This window comes from Sapajus apella, unplaced genomic scaffold, assembly GCF_009761245.1.
Source record: "Sapajus apella isolate SASKATOON/1434 unplaced genomic scaffold, GSC_monkey_1.0 scaffold379, whole genome shotgun sequence".
Taxonomy (NCBI): domain Eukaryota; kingdom Metazoa; phylum Chordata; class Mammalia; order Primates; family Cebidae; genus Sapajus; species Sapajus apella.
In genome coordinates, this window is record NW_022437317.1 from 41,066 (window position 1) to 65,826 (window position 24,761).

The 24,761-nt window shown below is 47.0% G+C and overlaps 1 protein-coding gene across 2 annotated transcripts in view; it reads left to right on the top strand.

The window, feature by feature from the left end:
* LOC116545809 (ubiquitin-conjugating enzyme E2 L3-like) overlaps window positions 1-24,761 on the top strand; it is a 36,650-nt gene that overhangs the window by 9,629 nt on the left and 2,260 nt on the right. Inside the window, exons 1-2 of one of the 2 annotated variants that reach the window (XM_032272255.1) lie at window positions 11,968-12,034; window positions 14,513-14,608. In XM_032272255.1, the coding sequence (XP_032128146.1) occupies window positions 14,540-14,608 (69 nt within the window). In that variant the 5' untranslated portion in view covers window positions 11,968-12,034; window positions 14,513-14,539. Of the gene's footprint in view, window positions 1-11,967; window positions 12,035-14,512; window positions 14,609-24,761 lie in introns of those variants that run through there. The other variant, XM_032272254.1, reaches the window with a different exon arrangement.

Below are 24,761 nucleotides of genomic sequence, written 5' to 3' on the forward strand. Positions count from 1 at the left end.
CTCTCTCTCTCTCTCTCTCTCTCTCTCTCTCTCTCTCTCTCTCTCTCACACTCACACACTAGAATTCCAGAGCTGCGAGAGGGACCTTGGAAGGCAGACACCAGTGGCCTCAGTTTACAGATGAGGAAGCTGAAGTCATTGGTGGAGCCAGGCCCACCATTAAGGTCCCGGGCTCTCAGGGCTCTGCTCCTTCTTTTTATATGATTGCTTTTGGTTTTGAGGAAGGGACACAATGGAGAGGAAGAGGATTCATTTCAGATTAGGTGGCTGTCTGGATTTTGTTTGTTTTGGTGTTTTTTTTTTTTTTTTTTTTTTTTGAGACGGAGTTTCGCTCTTGTTACCCAGGCTGGAGTGCAATGGCGCGATCTTGGCTCACCGCAACCTCCGCCTCCTGGGTTCAGGCAATTCTCCTGCCTCAGCCTCCTGAGTAGCTGGGACTACAGGCACGCGCCACCATGCCCAGCTAATTTTTGTATTTTTAGTAGAGGCGAGGTTTCACCTTGTTGACCAGGATGGTCTTGATCTCTTGACCTCGTGATCCACCCGCCTCGGCCTCCCACAGTGCTGGGATTACAGGCTTGAGCCACCGTGCCCGGCGTTTGTTTTGGTTTTTAACAGTTCCAGGGCCGTGTTGATTATAGTTTTCTGTATTTCATTTTCTTTTCTTTTTTTTAAATTATCATTTTTTGCCCTTCTCCTGATTGTAATATATTTCATTTTCTTGTCAGATTTTGCCCCCACTTTCCTAGCATAGCTCAGTAGAATGGGGAACATTCTCTTTTGACACCCCCTAGCCCAGCAGGCACATCTGCAACCAAAGCAGATGTTAACGTCAAAGTCAGGGCTCATGTGGTTACATCTTTCTGAGACGGGGCCCACCGGACTCATGGTGTGGGAGAAGGCGTAACAGAGGCCAAATAGCCTCTGAACCCATCTAAGGTGGCTTGTTAAAAAAGCCTGTTTCACACCAACGTGCCTTTTGTTAAGAACAGTCAGCACACAAAAACCTAAGCTTCCTGAAGGGATTCTCCTTGAGTTTTACACAGGCAGTTCCCATTGTGCCCATTTGTCTTGTGTCAGGCTTTGTGTCATTGGGTCTGCTGTGGATAGACTTGAAGAGGTCAGTGTTCCAGCCCTCAGGGAGCTGTCAGTCTGGTAGGGGGGTGCTGGACTCTGGAGTATGTACTGGAGGTCAGGAATGCCAGGCACACCCATGTGCAGATGAACACCGAAGTACCTTCCAGGAACGAGGCCTGGCAGCCAGAAGCTGGTGTCAAGGCCTGCTGAGTTGGAGCCTTGACCACGCTTCCCCCATGCTTACTGTGGAGGTTGTGTGCACTGCATTCCTCTAAGCCTGTGTTGAGTGTTCTCTTTTGTCGTGTCCTCTTAGAATGACCACCTGAGAAGGAGTGTGCTGTAACCCTGAGAAGCAGTGTGCTGTGATAGAGTAATAGAGTTCAGATGTAGATTTCTGCCTTTGACTCCTTATTGTTGTCCCTTTGAGCCTCAGTGTCCTGATTTCTACCGAGGATGATGAGATGACTTCGTAAAGTTATGATCATAGCCAAGTGTATTATTTATTTATCTGAGATGGAGTTTCATTTGTCGTCTAGGCTGGAGTGTAATGGTGTGATCTCAGCTTGCTGCGTCCTCCATCTCCCAGGTTCAAGCAATTCTCCTGCCTCAGCCCCCCAAGTAGCTGGGATTACACAAGTGCGCCACCACACCTGGCTAATTTTTGTATTTGTAGCAGAGACAGGGTTTCACCATGTTGGCCAGGCTGGTCTTGAACTCCTGACCTCAGGTGATCCACCTGCTTCAGCCTCCGAAAGTGCTGGGATTACAGGCGTGAGCCACCATGGCCGGCCCCAGGTATATTAGCTATGATGATAACTAAATGTAAGATAGGATACTGCTGACCTCGGGAAGGGATGATGTCTTGCCATGGGTCCTGCCCCCTTAGCTGAATATTAGTTGAAATGAGAGAATTGCATTAGAAGGTCATGAGGCTTATGTTTAGATTTTCAGTGTATTGAATTATATTTACATCATGATTTAGTGGCCGGACACAGTGGCTTATGCCTATAATCCCAGCACTTAGGAAGGCTGAGACAGGAGGATCACTTGAGCCTAGGAATTTGAGACCAGTCTGCCCAACATAGTGAGACCCCGTCTCTACAAAAAAGTAAAAAGATTAGCTGGGCACAGTGGCACATGCTTATAGTTACAGCTGCTCAGAAGGCTGAGGTGGAAGGATCACTTGAGCTCTGGAGGGTGAGACTGCAGTGAGCTGTGATTGTGCCACTGCACTCCAGCCTGGGCAACAGAGCAAGACCCAGTCTCAGGGAAAAAAATAAAAAGTCATTGCCAAGAGTTGCCTTATGAAAACTTGGAAAGTTTGCATTTCTGTTACAATTATTCACTTTGATAGAAGAGTTATACTGGAATTTGGTAGATTTAAGGCAGGTTTATGTAACTTTCCTCAGATGTCCAGTTCCATCTGCCAGGTTTTGTTTTGCCTGGGCAGGAGGAGCCTAGAAATAATCCTTGTATAACACAGGCACATCATGACTAGCTGTGCTGGGCTAGGGGAAACACTGAATATGTTCATGTTTTTGTTGATGTAAATATTGGGCAGTACTATTCCAGAGCAAGCTAAGCCCTCCTGGAATCCCACAGAGTAAAGAAGAGCACCTACTCTGTCCATTTCCGATGGGAGCATTAACCCACCACTTTGGGTGGCTGAGATAGTCAAAGAGGAGCAATTTCAGTAGTGTTTCTAGTCCTGGGCCTGCTCTGTACAGTTTCTTTCACTTGAACCTCTCTGAGCCTTGGCTTTACCATCTGTAAAATGGGGCTAATATGCCCCATTTGCCCATCTCAAGGCCATGGTGAGGCTCCAGTCATAGCCCATGTGCTGTGAATTGTAAACAGTGTAGAATGGTTTCATAATTGACTACTTCCTCTCATATCATGGCTGCCCCTTTCCTAGCATCTCTCTGTTTCTGTTCTTTGTTGGAATCCCCTCCCCCCACTCCTTCCCCCCTTTCCCCTCCTTTCAATGCTCAGCTCACTGTAGCCTGTGTCTCCCTGGTTCAAGTGATTTTCGTGCCTCAGTCTCCTGAGTACTGGGACTACAGGCATTTACCAGCACTCCAGGCTTGCTTATTTATTTATTTATTTGACCAAGTCTCACTCTGTTGCCTAGACTGGAGTACAGTGGCATGATCTTGGCTCATTGCAACCTCTGCCTCCCAGATTCAAGCCAATCTTCTTTCTCAGCCTCTTGAGAAGCTGGAATTACAGGCAAGTACCACCATGCCAACCTAAGTTTTTGTATTTTTAGTAGAGATGGGGTTTTATCATGTTGGTCAGGCTCAACTCGAATTCCTGACCTTGTGATCTGCCTGCCTTAGCCTACCAAAGTGCAGGGATTATAGGTATGAGCCACCGTGCCCGGCCTTTTGTATTTTTAGTAGAGATGGGGTTTTACCGTGTTGGCCAGGCTGGTCTCGAACTCCTGATCTCACATGATCCGCGTGCGTTACCCTCCCAAAGCTGGGATTACAGATGTGAGCCACCATGCGGGGCCTCTTTTCTTCAAGAGACAAGGTCTTGCTCTTTTGCCCAGGCTGGAGTGCAGTGGCATGATCATAGCTCATTATAACCTCAAGTTCCTGGGCTCAAAGGACCCTCCTGCCTCATCCTCTTGAGTAGCTGGGACTGCAGGTATATGGCACCATGCCCAGCTAATTTTTTTTTTTTTAAGAGATGGAGTCTCATTCTGTCCCAGGCTGGAGTACGGTGACATGATCTCAGCTCACTGCAACCTCCACCTTCTGGGTTCAGGCAATTCTCCCACCTCAGCCTCCTGAGTAGCTGGGACTACAGGCGCACGCTGACACACCCGGCTACTTTTTTGTATTTCAGTAGAGACAGTTTTACCTTGTTGCCCAGGCTGGTCTCGAACTCATGAGCTCAGGCAATCCGCCTTCCTCGGCCTCCCAAAATGCTAGGATTACAGGTGTGAGCCTCTGCACCCGGCCTGCCCGGCTAATTTTTATTTTATTTTATTTTGTTTTTAGACAGAGCCTCAATCTATCCCCCAGGCTGGAGTGCAGTGGTACAACCTCAGCTCACTGCAGCCTTCGCCTCCCAGGCTCAAGTGATCCTCCCACCTCAGCCCCCCAAGTAGCTGAAGACTATAGGTGAAACTATGCCCAGCTAATTTTTGTATTTTTTGGTAGAGATGGGGTTTTGCCATGTTTTTGAGGGTAATCTTGAACCCCTGGGCTCAAGTAGTTCACCCCCCTGGTCTCCAGAAGTGCTGGGATTATAGGCATGAACCACCATGCCTGGCCCTTTTTTTTTTTTTTTTTTTTTTTTTTCCATGCCAGGCTTCTTGGCACATTTTGTTGTTCTTATTTTTTGTAGAGATGGGATCTTGCTATGTTTCCTAGGCTGGTCTTGAACTCCTGGCCTCAAGCGATCCTTCTACCTTTACTTCCCAAAATGCTGGGATTATAGGTGTGAGCCACTGTGCTGGTCAGTGTTCACCTAAAAAAAAATTCAGAACAGTCTGGGTGGGGTGGCTCATGTCTGTAATCCCAGCATTTTGTGAGACAGAGATGGGCGTATCACCTGAGGTCAGGGGTTCGAGACCAGCCTGGCTAACATGGTGAAACTCATTTCTACTAAAAATACAAAAGATTAGCTGGACATGGTAGTGTGCGCCTGGAATCCCAGCTACTCAAGGGGCTGAGAGACGAGAATCGCTTGAACCTGGGAGGCTTTGGTGAGGTTGTGGTGAGCAGAGATCGTGCCATTGCACTCCAACTTGGGCAACAGGAGTGAAACTCCATCTCAAAAATAAAAAATTCAGAACAGTGTCTGGGGTTTGGTCACTATAGACTTGTTGCAGTCAGAGGGGATTTTTTTTGCATTTCTTCTATGTGCCTAGCTCAGTGGGAGGTTTTGGTCCTTTTAGGAGCTTGTTTCTAGCTATAGAAATGACACTGCATTCATCAAGGCTCCAGTTTTTTCCTTGCCAAGAGACTGGGTGATACGAATGTGGTGTTCTTTTTTTTTTCCTTTTGTTTTTCCCTTTTTTTTTTTTGTGACAGAGTCTCACTCTATCACCCAGGCTAGAGTGCAGTGGCGTGAACTCAGTTCACTGTAACCTCTGCCTCCAGGCTTCAAGCAATTCTCCTGTCTCAGCCTGCTGAGTAGCTGGGATTACAGGCACGCGCCACCATTCCCAGCTAATTTTTGTATTTTTAGTAGAGACGGGCTTTCACCATCTTGGCCAGGCTGCTCTTGAGCTCCTGACCTCAGGTGATCCACCCACCTCAGTCTCCCAAAGTGCTGGGATTACAGGTGTGAGCCACTATGCCTGGCCCTGAATGTGATGATTCTTAAGCAGGGCATGGAGTGCACATCACAGACATCTGGAAGCACTCCCCACTCAAAGGTACCCATCCTGCCCTTGGGACTGATGCAGTAAGCAGGTCCTAGATGACGCCTAGGCACGGTCAGCTCTCCTTCCTTCTCTCCTGTGCCCCTCTCCCACCCCTCCCCTGCCTCTTTGCATGTTGGTGTTAAACATCTCCCAGGGGCTTGGCCATGCACCCTGGCTAAAAGTTCTGGCCCTGATGATGACTTAGCTGAGTTGGTAAACACTTCAGCTAAACTGGCTTCCTTGCTGCTTCCCTAATACTCCTGCTGATACCTGCCCTCCATGCCTCTACATACACATTTCCCACATGTGGACTCCTGTTCTCTAGCAGTTCTGTCTTCCCCCATCTTTCAAGGCCCATTTCAGAGTCTCCCATTTCAGCTGTTCCCTCCATGGGTGTCTGCTGGACTTTCCTCGCTCTGACCTAAAGGTTCCTAGAGCAGGCCTGACATGGTGGCCCATGCCTGTAATCCTAGCACTTTGGGAGGCTGAGGTGGGTAGATCACGAGGTCAGGGGTTCAAGACCAGCCTGGCCAAGATGGTGAAACCCCGTCTGTACTAAAAACACAAAAATTAGCTGGGCATGGTGGTGGGCACCTGTAATCCCATCTACTCAGGAGGCTGAGACAGAGAAGTGCTTGAACCTGGGAGGTGGAGGTTGCAGTGAGCTGATATCATGCCACTGCACTCCAGCCTGGGTGACAGAGTGAGACTTCTTCTTTTAAAAAAAAAAAAAAAAAAAAAAAAGGTTTCTAGAGCAGCATTTCTCTGTTCTTTTAAACCACCCTCAACAGCCAAGAAAAGTGATGTTAAGCTTAGCTTTCCTTGAGGGATACTACAGGCCTTTTGCCATTTAACAGATATAAAAATGACACAGTGACATGGAATATGCTTGTTTACTGTCTTTGTTTTGAGACATGCTCCTCATACCACTGCTGTGACATCTGAAGCATCCCTGACTGGCCCCACTGGTTATTCCTCTACATGCCTGCTCACCTGCTCCTGTGGCACTGACTTCAGAGGAGACTCAAGAGGGGGTGTGGCACATTCCTGCCCAGTGCAGGTGGCTTCTTGCTGACAGCCCTGGCCAGTGGCTGCCCAGTCTGCTCCATCCATTTGAGTATCTGTAGTGACATGACGCCTGCTGCCCCAAGTCAGGGGGCCTTAGACCACGTTGGGGTGGCATTAAAGAGTTTGGCACTGAGTCAAAAGCTGCCTGGGAACACTTACTGGCCCCAATTCTTTCTTCTTTACTCATATAGAAGGTTGAATCTTTTGCAGGTGAACTTTTTAAATTAAAAATTTTAATTTTTTTTTTTTTTTTTTTTGGCAGCAAGGTCTTGCTCTGTCACCCAGGCTGGAGTGCAGTGGCATGATCATGGCTCACTGCACCTTGGCAAAGGCAATCCTTCTGCATCATTTTTTGTTTTTTTCATAGAGATGAGGTCTTACTAAGTTGCCTTGGCTGGTCTCCAACTCCTGACCTCAAGTGATTTTCCTGCCTCGGCATCCCAAAGTGCTGGGATTACAGGAGCACTTTGGGAGGCTGAGGTGGGTGGGTCACTTGAGGTTAGGAGTTGGAGACCAGCCTGGCCAACATGGCAAAACCCCATCTCTACTAAAAATACAAAAATCATCCAGGTGTGGTAGTGCGCACCTGTAGTCCCAGCTACTCAGGAGGCTGAGGCACAAGAATCACTTGAGCCTGGGTGGTGGAGGTTGCAATGAGCTGAGATCGCACCACTACACTCCAGCCTGGGTGACAGAGCTAGACTCAAAAAACAACAAAGTGTGGAATTACAGGCGTGAGCCACTTTGCCCAGCCAGCAGGTGAACTTTTTAACGTTTGAAGAGGTTGTATGTCATCTTCACATCTCTTTAGGCCATAGGTCCCTGATCCTTTTGATTGTTCCTAGAAGGACATGGTCATTGCTGTTCTTTTCTTTAGCAGCCCTTATTTGATGTGGTCTTCTAAAGTATGGTGCCCTTCCGGACACAGCACTTAGCTCTGAATAGCTGAGGATAGCCTGGATGTTAAACATGGTACAAACGGTTCATCAGCTAAACCAGTCAGTTTTTCACACTGCTGCTAAGGCTTCATGTCTTGTACTAGGCGAAAAATTAAGTGTTTGGAACCAAGACCATGTCTTTACTGGATCTCTAAAATATTTTATTCTGTGACTTGAGCTGTCGTTTTGCTATCAAGGACTCTTGGAGGCTTTTGGTCTTTAAGCCTGTATTGGTTCCTTTCCTGATAGGTGGTACCTGACTGCATCTCTCTGAGCCCACTTTCCGCCAGGGTGACTTCAGGCCACCAGTTCTAAAGTCATTCGATTCTCCTCAGCTCTTCTTGATCCAGCCTCTGTTTATCTATTTGGTACAGAAACATTGTAGTGGCTGTTGAGAGAAAGGAGCATCACTTTTAGCCAGACCTTGGGGAGCTCCTTAGAGGAACGGGCATTTGAGAGAGGCTTTCAATGATGAACATGTTGGGGATGTGGGGTTGGTGATAGCAGGACAGTTGGGGACATCCTTCCAGGAGACATCCTGGGGAAAGAGATGGAGGAAATCACTGGGCTGACCTGGTGGGATTCTGCATACTGCTCATTTGGGTTGCGCCAAAGAGTTTTAGTTGGAATTGTTGGGTTGTATCAAAGAATTGTAGTTAGAATTACTGGATGGGAGGATTCCTACATATTTTGCTGGGGGAAGAGTCATCTAGTGCTTTTGGATTTCTTTTCTGTTTTTTTGAGACGAAGTCTCACCCTGTTGCCCAGGCTGGAGTGCAGTGGTGCGATCTCGGCTCACTGCAACCTCCGCATCCCGAGTTCAAGTGATTCTCCTGCTTCAGCCTCCCAAGTAGCTGAGACTACAGGCGCGCACCACCATGCTCAGCTAATTTTTGTATTTTTATTAGAGATTGGGTTTCATTATGTTAACCAGGCTGCTCTCGAAGTCCTGACCTTGTGATTAGCCAGCCTCTCAAAGTGCTGGAATTACAGATGTGAGTCACCACGCCTGGCCTGGATTTATTTTCTTTTCTTTTTTCTTTTTTGAAAAAGAGTCTCACTCTGTTGACCAGGTTGGAGTGCAGTGGCGCCATCATGGCTCACTCGACCTTTTGGGCTCAACTGGTTGTCCCAAGTCAGCCTACGCATAGCTGGGACCACAGGCACGCATCACCACACCTGGCTAATTTTTTGATTTTTTTTTTTTTTTTTTTTTTTAAGCGATAAGGTCTTGCTATATTGCCCAGGCTGGTCTTGAACTCCTGAGCTTAAGCGATCCTCCTGCCTTGACCTCCCAGTGTTGGAATTATAGGTGTGAGCCACTATTCTTGGCATAGATTTTTTTTTTCTTTTTTTCTTTTTATTTATTTATTTATTTATTTGAGACGGAGTTTCACTCATGTTACCCAGGCTGGAGTGCAATGGCGCGATCTCGGTTCACCGCAACCTCCGCCTCCTGGGTTCAGGCAATTCTCCTGCCTCAGCCTCCTGAGTAGCTGGGATTACAGGCACGCACCACCATGCCCAGCTAATGTTTTGTATTTTTAGTAGAGACGGGGTTTCACCATGTTGACCAGGATAGTCTCGATCTCTTGACCTTGTGATCCACCTGCCTCGGCCTCCCAAAGTGCTGGGATTACAGGCTTGAGCCACCGCGCCCGGCCGTATTTTTTTCTTTTTTTAAAGACAGAATCTCACTCTATTGCTCAGGCCGGTATACAGTGGTGTGATCGTGACTCATTGCAACCTCTGCCTCCTGGGGTCAAGTGATTCTCATGCCTCAGCTTCCTGAATAGCTGTAACTACAGGCATGCACCCCCATGCCCAGCTAATTTTTGTATTTTTAGTAGAGACAGGGTTTTACCATGTTGGCTAGGCTGGTCTCAAACTCCTGGCCTCAAGTGATCCACCTGCCTTGGCCTCCCAAAATGCTGGGATTACAGGCATGAACTACCACACCCCACACCCGGCCCTGTCATAGATTTCTTAAAGAGGACTATGACCACAAATTAGTGGCTCCTAAGGGGTTCTCAAAGCTGGCCTTGTATAAGGATTACCTGGGGAGATTTTGAATAGGTTAATTTTCTTTCTTTTTTCTTTTTCTTTTTTTTTTTTTTTTTTTGAGACAGAGTTTCACTCTTGTTACCCAGGCTGGAGTGCAATGGCGCGATCTCGGCTCACCACAACCTCCGCCTCCTGGGTTCAGGCAATTCTCCTGCCTCAGCCTCCTGAGTAGCTGGGATTACAGGCACGCGCCACCATGCCCAGCTAATTTTTTGTAGTTTTAGTAGAGACGGGGTTTCACCATGTTGACCAGGATGGTCTCGATCTCTTGACCTCGTGATCCACCTGCCTCGGCCTCCCGAAGTGCTGGGATTACAGGCGTGAGCCACCGCGCCCGGCTCTTTTCTTTCTTTTCTTTCTTTCTTCTTGTTTCTTTTTCTTTCTCTCTTTCTCTCCTCTTTCATTTTGCTCTTGTTGCCCAGGTTGGAGTGCAATGGCACGATCTCAGCTCACTGCAATCTCCGCCTCCTAAGTTCAAGTTATTCTTCTGCTTTAGCCTCCCAAATAGCTGGGATTACAGGTGTTCACCAACATGCCCAGCTAATTTTTTTTGTATTTTTAGTAGAGATGGGGTTTCATCATGTTGGCCAGGCTGGTCTCGGACTCCTAACCTCAGGTAATATACCCGCCTCAGCCTCCCAAAGTGCTAGGATTACAGGCATGAGCCACTGCACCTGGCCTGTTTCTAGGCCTCATTGTAGACCCTAACAAGAAGCAAAAGAGAAACTGTTAACTACTTTGCCAAGACCTAGGTGTGTACATCTGAGCTGTGTGACAGAGCACTGGCTATATACAGCAGTATCCTGTTCTGTCTCCTCTCAGGACTTGGGTCAGTGACCTTCTGCTGGGGCCCAGGGTCCTTCCTGTTAGTGCTTGCAAAGCTGTTAAGTAACCATCCCTGTCTGCCATGTTCCACACTTTGCCCTGGAGTGGGCATGAGGCTGTCTGGGCTTGAGTTTAGGGCATGGATGTTTTCCTTTTACAAGAGCTGGGTGGCACCCCTGGGCTCTTTCAGTTTCCTTCTATACATTGAAATCTACTTCTGGGCTCAGAAGTGGACCTCATTCTGAGAAGCATTGCTGTCTCTCCGGCACCACCTGTCCTGGTTGGGAAGACTTCTGTCTTCATCAGGAGAAGGAATGTGCGAGCTGCCTGGTTCTGCTTTCCCTTGAACTCTTCTCTATGTTTGTCAGCATTGCACCATCAGCCTTGAGCAGCTGACTTGGGCTGCTTCTTGCTCTGAGCAGAACTGAAACCTTTGTGGGAGTGTTATTTGTAAGCGTCTGTCATTCTTAGCTTTGGTCTTTCTAACTGTTCTAGAGCTGGGCTGCTCTTGCGGTTTTTATCAGGTCCTTTCTTCTGTCATTTGTAACATCCTTTTGAATTCCACTTCTTGGAATTTACATTGGTGTCCTTCAATTCCTTCCCTAATTTTTCACTATCAGGACCATTCTCAGTTACTGGGACACAGTTTTGCTTGAGGGTTTACAACCATCTTGAGGGTTTGAGTCATCTGGCCTTTTGAATCTGATATTCAGATGGAACTGATCTCTTGAATTTTTTTCTTCTTCTTTTTTTTTTTTGAGACAGGGTCTCACTCCAGTGCCCTGGCTGGAGTGCTGTAGTTGCAATCTTGGCTCACTGCAGCCTTGACTGCCAGGGCTCAGTTGATTCTTACCTCTCAGCCTCCCGAGTAGCTGAGACCATAGGCACACACCATACCTGGCTAATTTTTTGTATTTTTTTTTTTTTTTTTTAAGTGGAGACAGGGTTTTGCCATTTTGGCCAGGCTGGTCTCGAATTCCTGGGCTCAAGCAATCCACCCACCTTGGCCTCCCAAAATGCCGGGATTACAGGTGTGAACCACCATCACTGGCCTGAATTTATCTTCTTTAAGTTGTTTTCCTCAGTGGATGCATAATTAACATTTTGGGCTAAATAGTTTCTGTCCACAGCGCCATCTGTCCACAGTACCTGCAATGCAGGTCTTTTAGCATCCTGGCCACTCATAGTGCCTGTGGTTCTCAATGGGGGCTCTAGAGGACGTTGGGAAATTGGGGTGGGTTGGTCACAATGCCTGGCATCTGTCTCAGGGTAAGGGCTTGGGAGGCTCAAGTGCAGAGTCATGTCTGAATGCTGGCAACACCCTGTTGGAAACTTTTCTACTACAGGATGCTCATCATTCTTTGAAGATGACAGGGCCTGTTCGTTTGTTTGTCTCAGTTTCTATCGCTTCTGCATTATAATCAGTTCTTCCTTGTTGGTTAGAGTTATGCAAAGGAGGTTGCCCCTTTTGTCTTTGGAGAGCTTAACTTGACGGCAAGGTAAGTTGGGAGTTTATCTGACAACCCTGCTTTGGATTCTCTGTGCTTCCCAACCCTGCTGTCATTAGCATCCTCAGGGTTGCCCATTCTTCTCTCTGGCCAGGTGTGTGGCTCACTTCCATGGCAGTATTCTTTTATCTTTGTCTGTGGATCCCCTGGATCTCCTTGATACGAAAGCACCAGTAAGTGTTCTTTCTGCACCCCTGCCCGTAGTGCTTCTCACTGCTTCCTCTCCTTTTTCTTGAGCAAGATACTGTTTTTCACTCTCATGTTACAGTTGAGTTTTGTCTTGCCATATTTTTGTAATTCCTGTGAGATTTACCTGGTGTTTATCACCCATACTTTATACTGTTGGCATGTGGATTTCTGAAACCATAAAATATATTTACAGATAATTTTAAAATGTGTTTTCTCCCGTAAATGTTAGATATTGTCACTGTTGTTTCTTCTTTTTTTAGTTGTGTAGTTTCAGAGTTCTATCTGGCATATTTTTTTTCTATTTGTATTTGGTTTAAAACATTTTGTTTGCTAGGACTCTAGTCTTAGGGAAATGTATGCTATATTCTGTACTTAGCCAGGAATTCTAGTATCTTGAGCCAAGGTCAAAAAAGCCAAACACAGCATTGGAACTGTATTTATGGAGAATCCTTCCCACCCTAGGTTCTTTTTTCCTCCCTAAGTCCCAGCTTCCTATCCAACCACCAACCTGGTCATTAGGCACATGTTTGAACACCACTGTGAGCTAGGCCCTGGCAGGACCAGGGCTTCCTAATCTCTGCCCTCGTTGAGCTTACATTCTAGTTGAAGAGTGGAAGGAGGTGGCAGTGTGGGTGTGAGACTTATTCCCCTTCCTGAGTCTGTCCAGGCTTCATAATCCGCAGGGGGATATTTCTGTTGAGTCCTGTGAGCAGGAGGACCAGGTGACAGTTGGCAGGTTGGAGCGGTCCCTCAGGTTCCATACCTCCTCATGCAGGCAGAGGGGCCTCATGCAGGCGAAGACGGGCCAGGCTACCCCATTCCTCACTGCAGGAGGTCACAGCCCATGCTGCCAGTGCCTCCTCAGGGAGAAATGGATTCGTCATTGCTCCCAGCAGCGCTTCTTCCCTCACTTCAGGCACAGCCTCGAGAAATCCATGTTCAGGCTCCACCCACACTTGCTGGACCAGAATTTCTGGGGCTGGGCCCAAGTCCGGGTGATTGTGGTGGGCAGATGAGGGTGACAAGCAGGAGCACCCTGTGGGGAGAAACTCTTGCCTGTTGCCTGCTATGAAGCACCAGTGTGTTCTGCCTCTTTTGTGTGTTCATTCAATGCACTCTCCCTCTCGGCTGCTCTGGGCTGTGCGTCCAGCACATCCTCCTACTCAGAACCGGTAACTGGGCTCCTGTTCCCCCTTCCTTGGAAATTGTTTCCTTCCCTGCCTGTGTAGCCTCGAGGTGCCTTTTAAATTACCACTATGTGTTGGAAGTATGAGGTGCAGAGGAGCTTTTGGGCTCGATGTTGGGGCTGATAAGGAGCCCCCATACTGCTCTGAGCTGCAGCACCATATAAGGAGGTTCTGGAGGGTGCTGGAGCTGGGCCAGAGGAAGCAGCCTGGCAAAGGAGGCAGGGCTTAGCTGGGTGGTGCTAGGGCTGCCGAAGAGAAGGTGCCTGAGAGGAGTGGAGGTGGCTGTTGTGCCACCGGATGGGAGGCCGGGCTGAGGCGTGTGGAGCAGCACTCTGTGTCAGAGTGGAGGAATGTTGGTGAGGCTGGTGTGCTGGTGGGAGGGCATGCCAAGTGGCTTGGCTTATTGTGCCTGCCAGGTGTTCACGGAGGTGTCGGAGGCAATGGCAAAGGTCAGGTTGGTGCACAGTTGAAAAACAGGTGACAGACAGTTCTGAAGACATCTCAGGCCGGATCCTGAAGTCATAAAGTTGTGCTTTCTGGGTGAAATGGCACTTGTTGAATTGACTGTTTATACAATAATCCCATATATTTAAAAGGAGTCCTGTTGCCCGCAACATGGCCTCCCCTTCATTTTCTGTACTCTGGGTCTGTTTTGCAGTTGAGGAAACTGAGGCTCAGTGAAGGTTTCCCATCCCCGCTCCCCTACTCCCACCCCAGTCCCAGACTGGATGGTTCTCTTTGCTGTGTGCCCATGGAGTCCTTCTGAAATCTACAGCATTGGGTAGAAAACTGGATATGCATTTGTGTCTGATTTGTTCCCAGTCCCTAGTTTTATTCATCTTTAGGTTCTTAGCATCTGATGCATAATCAGTGCTTAATGAATTTTGATTGGAAGGCAACAGGTGTACGGTACCTCAGTATAGTTTCTGTCATGTATGAGATCTCACACTGAGGGATTTAAATAGGCATGGTAACCAACTCAAAGAGAAGGTGGTATGACCGTAGAAGCACAGTTCCCCCCGTCATGTTTGGGGGGTTCACTGAGGTGGGGGCTTGTGTTGGTCTGGGACATGGGTAGAAGCAATGACCTTGCAGTGGGGACTGCCATGGCAAACTCTATGCCTCCTTAACCACTCCAAGCACGGTTTAGTCCTCACTCTCCAATTTTGTCATTGGCATTTTTGGCATTTGGTTTAATTTGAGGGCATCAGGAGGGATCTTAATATGTGGTGCTTTCCCCTATTTGACACCCCTTTATGCTTTGTCAATCAACAGGAGCTTGAAGAAATCCGCAAATGTGGAATGAAAAACTTCCGTAACATCCAGGTTGATGAAGCTAATTTATTGACTTGGCAAGGGCTTATTGTTCCTGTGAGTATTGAACACTTCCACTTCCTACCAGATTTAAGGTGATGTGTGTGCTGTTGGGCTTGTTTTTCTGCTCCTTAGTAGGCTCTTAGTCTAGGCAGCCAGCAGATGCACAGAAGTGACTGTCACTCTAGGGTAATAAGGCAGGGAGTGTAGCCTTGGGTCCTGAGTAGAGTCACATCTTGGCACTGGTTTTGTAAAACTCAGGGGGTCCTAAGCTTTGTAGATCTGTGGACACAGAGAAAAGGAGTGTGTCTGTGCTCCTGCTCTTTCCTGGCTTCCCTGGCTTCTGTGCGCTTGGCCTCATTGATCAGCGGGACCTTCTTCTCTGAGCTCCCTTGGGAGGGGGACAAGCATTCTCCTCTAGTTGTTTTGCTTTCTCTCTTGGTTTTGCATTCATGTCTGTAACTCTTCGGATATTTGTATTTTGGACTTTATTCCTGGTCCCCTCCAACCTGTGTCTTCTGTTTGTCTCAAGTTCCTTTTTCTAATTGCCCACATGTTCCCCTCACCCCATGTCTTTTCTGGGGCTCACGCCTCCAGTGTCTGCCCCCACAGCCCAGCTGCCCCATCTCTCAGAGTTTTGCCTTCTAATGGACTGAAGCCCCTCCTAACAGTGGCTTTCTCTGGACCCTAGCATCCTCTTAGTGTCTACTCTTTTCTGCATTTTTTGATCCCTTCATCCTTCAAGAGTCTTGTCTTATAATTAACTCCAGTTTGCAATCCCCCTTCCTCTTACTTTCCTGAAACCACATCACACCCAGCCCACAGGCTGTCCCGACTGTTGTCATGCCTCTGGCTTGGCTGCCCTGACATCATGGCCCTTGCTTGCCTCCTGAGCTTTGGGAGGACGGGCAGCTTCTCAGCCTCCAGTCCTGTGACCAGCCTGCCATTCACCCCTGTCCTGCCACTCTTTTCTCCTCCCTCTTAAACATGGCTCTTTTTGGTCTCCTACTGTTTCCAGTTCTGTTTTGTCTCTGGGGACCCTACTTCTTTCAGGATCATAGATTATGCAGGACGTGAAGGATTCCCACACCCATCTCCATTCCTGCCTTCTCCTTGGAACCTCCACCATCTGTCCACCAGGCGGCCTCACTTGGTCGTTATGTAGCCTTCCAGCTACCCCAGGTCACAGCCTTGCCCTGCGTGAGTGCCCTCCTTTCCTGTTCTTCTTCATCCAGTCACCTTCTCTCTTCCTTTTCATTTCCACTTTGCACATCTGAGCCTCAGGCCCTTTCCCTGTACCTGACCCAGTCCTGTATATATTTTTTTCTCATGGATGGATTGTTACTTTGCCAAAGCAGAACATAGAATGTGCTTCCTTCCTATAGATGTTTTCTTGATGTTGGTTGTAAGGTCATGCCTTTTTTTTTTAAATAAGTCCCTGAATTTGATCAGCAGTCATTGGATTTGTAGTTTATTTCCATAATCGTTTGGGTAACTAAGGAAAGATATACTTTGTAATGATTTAGTATATGTTCACAATGTTTAAATCTGGGAGCTGCCAGTCTGATTTGAGGATGTGTCCTTTAGATTTCTTTTTTTTCTCTTTTTTTTGACAGTCTCGCTCTGTCGCCCAGGCTGGAGTTATAGTGGCGCAATCTCGGCTCACTGCAACCTCTGCCTCCCAGGTTCAAACGATTCTCCTGACTCAGCCTCCTGGGTAGCTGGGATTACAGGCATGTGCCACCACGCCTGGCTAATTTTTGTATTTTTAGTAGAGACAGGGTTTCACCATGTTGGCCTGGCTGGTCTCAAACTCTTGACCTTGTGATCCGTCTGCCTCAGCCTCCCAAAGTGCTGGAATTACAGGTGTTGAGCCACCACACCCGGCCTCCTTTAGATTTCTTTAGGCTCGATGGTGTTAGGGCTTAGGGCAAAGGGTGTGGGTGGCAGAGACATCTCTGCGTGGGAGAGGTTTGCCTGTGAGTGCAACATTTGCCTACTCTAGGGATCTGAGAATGGCTAGGACCATCAGACCTTGTCCCTTTTCTAATTGAGATTGTGTATACTACTGATCAAAGAAGTGAACAGTTAATCCGTGGCTCTTTGGAAAATGATAGAAATGAATGGAATGGTTTTAAGTGGTAAGACTTGGGCAGTCTGGCCCTGAGAGTTCAGTGGCCTGAGAGCCTGCCACCCAGCTCCAAGGGTAGATTGCTGCTGGGCATGCTCTGCCACGGCTCATGCAAAGGCCTCCCTCTGGTTTCACGCTGGCAGGGGTGATGGAGCAGTGGGTTAAAGTCTCACTAGGCCAAAGGTGGAGGCTGGCTGGTAGAATCCCTGTGTGCTTGGGGTGAGGCTCTGAGGAGTCTCCAGGCCGAAATTTTGCCTTGGAGACAGTAAGCCACAGCCAGGGCGGCTCTTGTCCCTGTGTATACCACCTTCTTGTCTGTCCTTTCCCTTGCTTCCTTCCAGGGCTCTGGGTTTGTATGAGGAGTGTTTCAACAAAGTCTTTCTTCCTTCTCCAGAAAAGTTAAGGCATTCTTGACATCTGGTATCCCCAGGGTTCACACTTGTACTCCAACTTGGGCCTTACGTCTTCCTACATTGGACAGCTGGGCTAGCATGGGAATGTACTATACAAACTCACCTGAGGTCTGCCCAGTTGGGGTGAAAGCAGAGCCAGGCCATTGAAGGCATGGCAGCGCAGCCCTGGGCCTTTGTGGAGGGTGCTGTCCTTGGGTAGCCACCTAGTGATTGTCCTGGTTGTGTGCACAGAGGAGGGCAGGTGGGAGGGGAGGCTGGGGAGGTGCTTCCTAGAGACTTCATTGTTGCCAATGCAACTCAGGTCTATTCTCTTTAACATTTGTTTTTCTGTAATTTTTTAGATCTAAGATTCTAAGGTAACATCTAAAGAAGAAAGTATTACCCATAATCATATCATCAAGAAATTCGGTTACTTTTTGGGCACTGCCCTTTAGGAACTGGAGGTGTATGGTGGTGAACCTTCTTGAAGCTTCTAACCCAGTGAATGTGTCCACTCTTTTTTTTTTTTTTTTTTTTTGAGATGGAGTTTCACTGTTGTTACCTAGGCTGGAGTGCAATGGCGCGATCTCGGCTTACCACCACCTCCGCCTCCTGGGTTCAGGCAATTCTCCTGCCTCAACCTCCCGAGTAGCTGGGATTACAGGCACGCGCCACCATGCCCAGCTAATGTTTTGTATTTTTAGTAGAGACGGGGTTTCACCACGTTGACCAGGATGGTCTTCATCTCATGACCTCGTGATCCACCCGCCTCGGCCTCCCAAAGTGCTGGGATTACAGGCTTGAGCCACCGCGCCCGGCGAATGTGTCCACTCTTAACTTTCAGCATACTTCCTCTCAGCCATTTTTCATGCAGTTTTTAATAAGCCATTCCATAAATTCATGATATAATGTTTTGTTTTTTGAGGCAGGGTTTTGCTCTATCACCTAGGCTAGAGTGCAGTGGTGTGATCATGACCTGTTGCAGCCTTGAACTTCTGGGCTCAAGTGATCCTCCTGAGTAGCCAGGACTACAGGTGTGTACTACCACACCCAGCTAATTTATTTTTATTTTATTTCATTTTATTTTTGAGACAGTCTTACTCTGTCACCGAGGCTGGAGTTCAGTGGTGTGATTTCGGGTCACTGCGACCTCAACCTCCAGGATTCAAGTGATTCTTACACCTCAGCCTCCTTAGTAGCTGGGATTGCACGTGTGCACCACCATGCCCAGCTAATTCTTATTTTTGTTTTTGAGACAGAGTCTTGCTCTGTTGCCCAGGCTGGAATGCAGTGGTGCGATCTTGGCTCTCAGCAACCTCCATCTACTGGGTTCAAGCGATTTTCGCTAATTTTTGTACTTTTAGTAGAGATCGGGTTTCACTATGCAGCCAGGCTGTTGTTGATCAAACTCCTGACCTCAGAAGATCTGCCCGCTTTGGCCTCCCAAAGTGCTGCGATTACAGGCATAAGCCACTGCCTCCAGCCTTTTTTTTTTTTTTTTTTTTTTTTTAAATAGTAGAGACAGGGCCGAGCAGTGGCTCACACCTGTAATCCCAGCACTTTGGGAGGCCAAGGCAGGCAGATCACTTAAGGTCAGGAGTTCGAGACTAGCCTGGCCAACATGGTAAAACCCCATATCCACTAAAAGTACAAAAATTAGCCGGGTGTGGTGGCAGGCAGCTGTAATCTCAGCTACTTGGGAGGCCGAGACAGGAGAATTGCTTGAACTCGGGAGGCAGAGGTTGTAGTGAGCCGAGATCATGCTATTGCACTCCAGTCTGGGCAACAGAGCAAGACTCTGTCTCGGGGAAAAAAAAAAAAAAAAATAGAGATGGGGTCTCCCCGTGTTGCCCAGGCTGGTCTCAGACTCATGGGCTGAAGTGATCCTCCTGCCTCGGTCTCCCAGAGTGCTAGGATTATAGACGTGAGCTGCTGCACCCAGTAATTGTTTTATCTTTTTATAATTATTTAGTCTCTGCCTGAAAACTTTGTGAACATGATATTTGATAACTATACTATATCCCATAATATTTGTATGTTTATATATCTAATCATTTATTTTAATCTTTGTTCTATATTTTAGATTCTGATTTTAAAACATAGTATTCTGTTAGGATCAGAGCTATATTTTATATGTGTATATATGGAACAGACCATCTGTAGGGCCATAGGTATATATTATTTTCCAGAAAAGTTGTGCCAGTTTGTACTTCTATAGACTGTCTGCACAAGTGCCCATACGTGTCCTTGGCTGTCATGGAGGTTGCTCTGGATTTTAATTTTTATTATTTATTTATTTTTGAGATGGAGTTTCACTCTTTCTGCCCAGGCTGGAGTGCAATAGTGTGATCTCGGCTCACTGCAACCTCCGCTTCCCAGGTTCAAGCTAGTCTCCTACCTCAGCCTCCTGAGTAGCTGGGATTACAGGTGCCTGCCACCACACCCAGCTAATTTTTTTTGTATTTTTAGTAGAGACGGGTTTTCACCATGTTGACCAAGTTACCTCAGGTAGTCCACCCACTTTGGCCTCCCAAAGTCCTGGGATCATGTCTGGCCTTTTATTTATTATTATTATTATTATTATCATCATTATTATTATGTTTTAGAGATGAGGTTCTCACTATGTTGCCCAGGCTGGTTTTGAACTCCTAAGCTCAAGTGATCCTCTGGCTTCGGCTTCCCAAAGTGCTGGGATTACTGGTATGAGCCATCATGCCTGGCCTGCTAGGCATTTTTAAAGGGAGTACTGAGTGAGTGGTACTTTAGAGCTCAGGCTGTGGAATCTGACCAAAGTGGGAACCTCAGCCCTGTTCTGGACTGGCTTGGGGATCTTGGGTGAGGGATGCACTTGGGCCGGGCAACCTCACCTCTGTAATGGGAGTGATACTTAACCTCTTTGGATGTTGGAAAAGTTAAATAAATGCATGTGTGTGAAGTGCTTAGCCTTGTTGGCATGCTGCTGTTGTTAGCAAAGGCAATAATTAAGGCTTTCATAGGGCCCTCCTGGAAAACTGTTAGTATATGACAAAGCCTATGAAGCAAACATACAGAAGTAAATCACTGTTGCCAATTTGATTTGTGTTTTTCATTTTATTGTGGTTGACTTGGTTTCTTTCTTTCTTTTTTTTTTTTTACTTATTGATTATGTATTTCTGCAGTCCATCATCTATTAGGGTTTTAGTATGTTTCTTTGTAGAATTGTAGGAATTCTGTGTATTAATCCTTTGTGTCTGGGAAAATTTTTTTTTTTTTTTTTTTTTGAGATGGAGTTTTGCTCTTATTGCCCAGGCTGGGGTGCAATGGCACAATCTTGGCTCACTGCAACCTCAACCTCCCAGGTTTAAGCAATTCTCCTGTCTCAGCCTCCCAAGTAGCTGGAATTACAGGCATGTACCACCACACCAGCTAATTTTTTTTTGTATTTTTAGTAGAGATGGGGTTTCTCCATTTTGGTCAGGCTGGTCTCAAACTCCTGAGCTCAGGTGATCAGCCAGCCTTTGCCTCCCAGAGTGCTGGAATTACAGGCTTGAGCCACTGCTCTTGGCCTGTTTTTTTTTTTGAGACGGAGTTTCGCTTTTGTTACCCAGGCTGGAGTGCAATGGCGCGATCTCGGCTCACCGCAACCTCTGCCTCCTGGGTTCAGGCAGTTCTCCTGCCTCAGTCTCCTGAGTAGCTGGGATTACAGGCACACGCCACCATGCCCAGGTAATTTTTTTTTTTTTTTGTATTTTTAGTAGAGACGGGGTTTCACCATGTTGACCAGGATGGTCTTGATCTCTTGAACTCGTGATCCACCCGCCTCGGCCTCCCAAAGTGCTGGGATTACAGGCGTGAGCCACTGCGCCGGCTACTGTTTTTTTTTTTTAAAGAGAGGGTATTGCTCCATTGCCCAAGCTGGAGTGCAATGGTGCAGTCACGGCTCACTGCAGCCTCAAACTACCAGGCTTAAGCGATCCTCCTGCCTCAGCTTTCTGACTGCTGGATTGCAGGCGCATGCCACCACACCTGGCTAATTTTTTGTATTTTTTGTAGAGATGGGTTTCGCCATGTTGCTCAGGCTAGTCTCCAACTTCTGGGCTCAAGTGACCTACCTGCCTCGGCTTTTCAAAGTGCTGGAATTGCAGGCATGAGCCACTGCATCTGGCCCTTATCCTTCTTTTGGATGACTAATATTCCTTTGTATATATACACCACATTTTGTTTATCCATTCATCTGCTGATGGCCACTTGGGGTGTTTCCTCCTTTTGGCTATTGTAAATACTGCTGCTGTGAACATTGACATGCAGGTATCTGCTTGAGTCCCTGTCTCAATTCTTCAGAACATATGTAGGAGTGGAATTGCTGGTTTGTATGGTAATCGTGCGTTTAACATTGTGAGGAACTGCAAACTGATTTTCCAGGAGCTATAGCACGTTTTTTTTTTTTTTTTTTTAAATTTTTTTGAGATGGAGTTTCGCTTTTGTTGCCCAAGCTGGAATGCAATGGGGCAGTCTCCGCTTACCGCAACCTCTGTCTCCTGGGTTCAAGCAGTTTTCCTGCCTCAGCCTCCTAAATAGCTGGGATTACAGGTATGCGCCACCACATCCGCCTAATTTTTTTTGTATTTTTGGTAGAGACAGGGTTTCCCCATGTTGGTCAGGCTGGTCACAAACTCCTGACCTCAGGTGATCCGCCTGCCTCAGCATCCCAAAGTGCTGGAATTACAGGCTTGAGCCACCAGGCCTGGCCTAACTCAGCTCTTGAGTTCCCTGGGTGGTGAGAAAACCCCCTAGGTTTCAGGCCAGTCAGTCAACCACACTTCACTTGCTCCATTTCCAAATGTGGGTGAAACTCTGTCTCTACTAAAAAAAAAAAAAAAAGGCTAGGCATGATGGTGGGTGCCTGTAATCCCAGCTACTTGGGAGGCTCAGATGGGAGAATTGCGTGAACCCAGGAGGCAGAGGTTGCAGTGAGCTGAGATTTCTCCACTGCACTCCAGCCTGGTCGACAGAGTGAGACTCCGTGTCAAAAAAAAAAAAAAAAAAAAAAAAAGATTGTTCCTAGGCCCTCTTCGAAACTTCGCTTTCTTTGGGTTGGGTGTGCCATGGCAGACCTGGGTGGGGCTTTTGAGAACAGAGTGCAGAAAAGAGGCAGTACAATGGGAAGGGCTTTCCCAGCTCTGGAGATAGGATAGGAGAAAGGTTAAAAGGCTCTTTGCTGGGTCATCTCTCAGGTTCCTGGGGCCATCAGAGTGTCTAGGACCCAAAGGTGGTTTTTGGATGGTTCTAGGGGCAAGGGGCTAAGCCATGGCACTGGCTGTGCCTGATCATCACCTGTCGAGTGACCAGCTTAGCTCCCCAGGGTCCAGCCATTGAGCTAACTACTGCCTCCACCCTGGGAAGTCTGAGCTGGCCAGGACTTGGCATCCAGGCCGTTATTTGGCCTTCTAGTACTCACAGTGTATTCTGGTTGGGTTGTAACTTACCTTTGGTACGACTTTTCTCATATCTTCAGAGAAGATCAAGAGATAAACATAATCTGAAAAAGGACAAAGAACTCTTAAAACTCTGTCATGGCCGGGCGCGGTGGCTCAAGCCTGTAATCCCAGCACTTTGGGAGGCCGAGGCGGGTGGATCACAAGGTCAAGAGATCGAGACCATCCATTGCACTCCAGCCTGGGTAACATGAGTGAAAATCCGCCTCAAAAAAAAAAAAAAAAAAAAAAACTCTGTCATAAGAAACAAACAACAAATAACACCGTGCATCTCTTAGAATGGCTGTGAAATCCAGAACACTGCCAAATGCTGCTGAGGATGTAGGTCAACAGGAACTCTCACTCCTTACTGGTGGGAATGCAAAATGGTTTACCCATTTTGGAAGACAGGCAGTTTCTTTTATTTATTTATGCATAAAAACTTTTTAACAAAGAAAATGAGTCACATTCTTGCCCAAAATGGAATGCATAAGTGTGATCATAGCCCACTAAATCCTCAAATTCCTGGGCCCAAGAATTCCACCCTTCTTAGCCTCTCAAGTAGCTGAGACTACAGGTGCACACCACTATGCCAGGCTAATAGTATATTATTATTATAATTTTTTTTTGAGATGGAGTCTTGCTGTGTTGCCTAGGCTGGAGTTTAATGGCGCAATCTCAGTTCATTGCAACCTCCACCTCCTGGATTTAAGTGATTCTCCTGCCTCAGCCTCCCAAGTAAGTAGGACTACAGGCTTGTGCCACTATGCTCAGCTAATTTTTTTGTATTTTTGGTAGAGATGGAGTTTCACCATGTTGGCCAGGCTGGTCTTGAACTTCTGGCCTCAAGTTATCTACCCATTTTAGCCACCCAAAGTGCTGGAATTACAGATGTGAGCCACTGTGCCTGGCCCAGACTAATATATTTAAACTTTTTTTTTTTTTTTTTTTTTTTTTGTAGAGATGGGGTCTTGTTATGTTGCACAAACTGGTCTTGAACTCCCGGCCTCAAGTGATTCTCCCTCCCTGGCCTTCCAAAGTGCTCGGATTACAGATATGAGTCACTGCACCTGGTCCAGTTTGGCAGGTTCTTAAAAAACTAAACATACTTTTTACCATTTGATCCAGCAATTACATTCTTTGGTATTTACCCAAATGAGTTTAAAACTTGTATCCACACAGAACCTGCACTGAGATTGTTTATAACAGTTTTACTTATTAATTGCCAAGGTTTGAAAGCAACCAAGATGTCCTTCAGTGGATTAATGGATAAATAAATTGTAGTACATCTAGACAAATAGTATTCAACACTAAGAAGAAATGAGGCTGGGTACAGTGGCTCACACCTGTAATCCTAGGACTTTAGGAGGCCAAAACAGGCAGATCTCTTGAGCTCAGGAGTTTGATACCAGCCTGGACAACATAGTGAAACCCAGTTTCTACAAAAATACAAAAAATTAGCTGGGCGTGGTGGTGCCAGTCTGTAATCTCAGCTACTTGGAAGGCTGAAGTGGGAGGACTGCTTGAGCCTGGGAAGTCAAGGTTGCAGTGAGCCAAGATTGTGCCACTGTACTCCAGTGGGCAACAGAGCAAGACCCTGTCAAAAATAAGTAAGAAAGAAGAGGGGAATAAAAAGAAGAGTATGGTGGCTCACCCCTATAAATCCTGCACTTTGGGAGGCTGAGGAAGGCAGATCTACTTGAGGTCAGGAATTCGAAACCAGCCTGGCCAACATGGTGAAACCCTGTCTACTATATATACAAAAATTAGCCGGGCCTTGCGGCAAGTACCTGTAATCCCAGCTACCCAGGAGGCTGAGGCAGAAGAATTGCTTGAACCCAGAAGACGGAGGTTGCAGTGAGCTGAGATAGTGCCACTGCACTCCAGCCTGGGCAATTGAGCAAGACTCCATTTCAAAAAACAAAACAAAACAAACAAGAAAAAACAAGTAGCTTATAACAGCAAATTTATTTCGCAGTTATTGAGGCTGGAAGTCCGAAGATCAAGGCACCAACAGATTCAGCGTCAACTGAGAGCCTGCTTTGTGGCTTATAGATGGGGCCTTCTCACTGTGTCTTTTGTTTTTGTTTTTGTTTTCACTTTTTTTTTTCTTTTTCTTCTTTTTTTTCCTCACTGTGTTTTTATGTGATGGAAAGGGCAAGGCAGTTCTCGGGAGCCTCTTTGATAAGGACACCAATCCCATCGTGACCTAATCACTTCCCAATAGCCTTAAC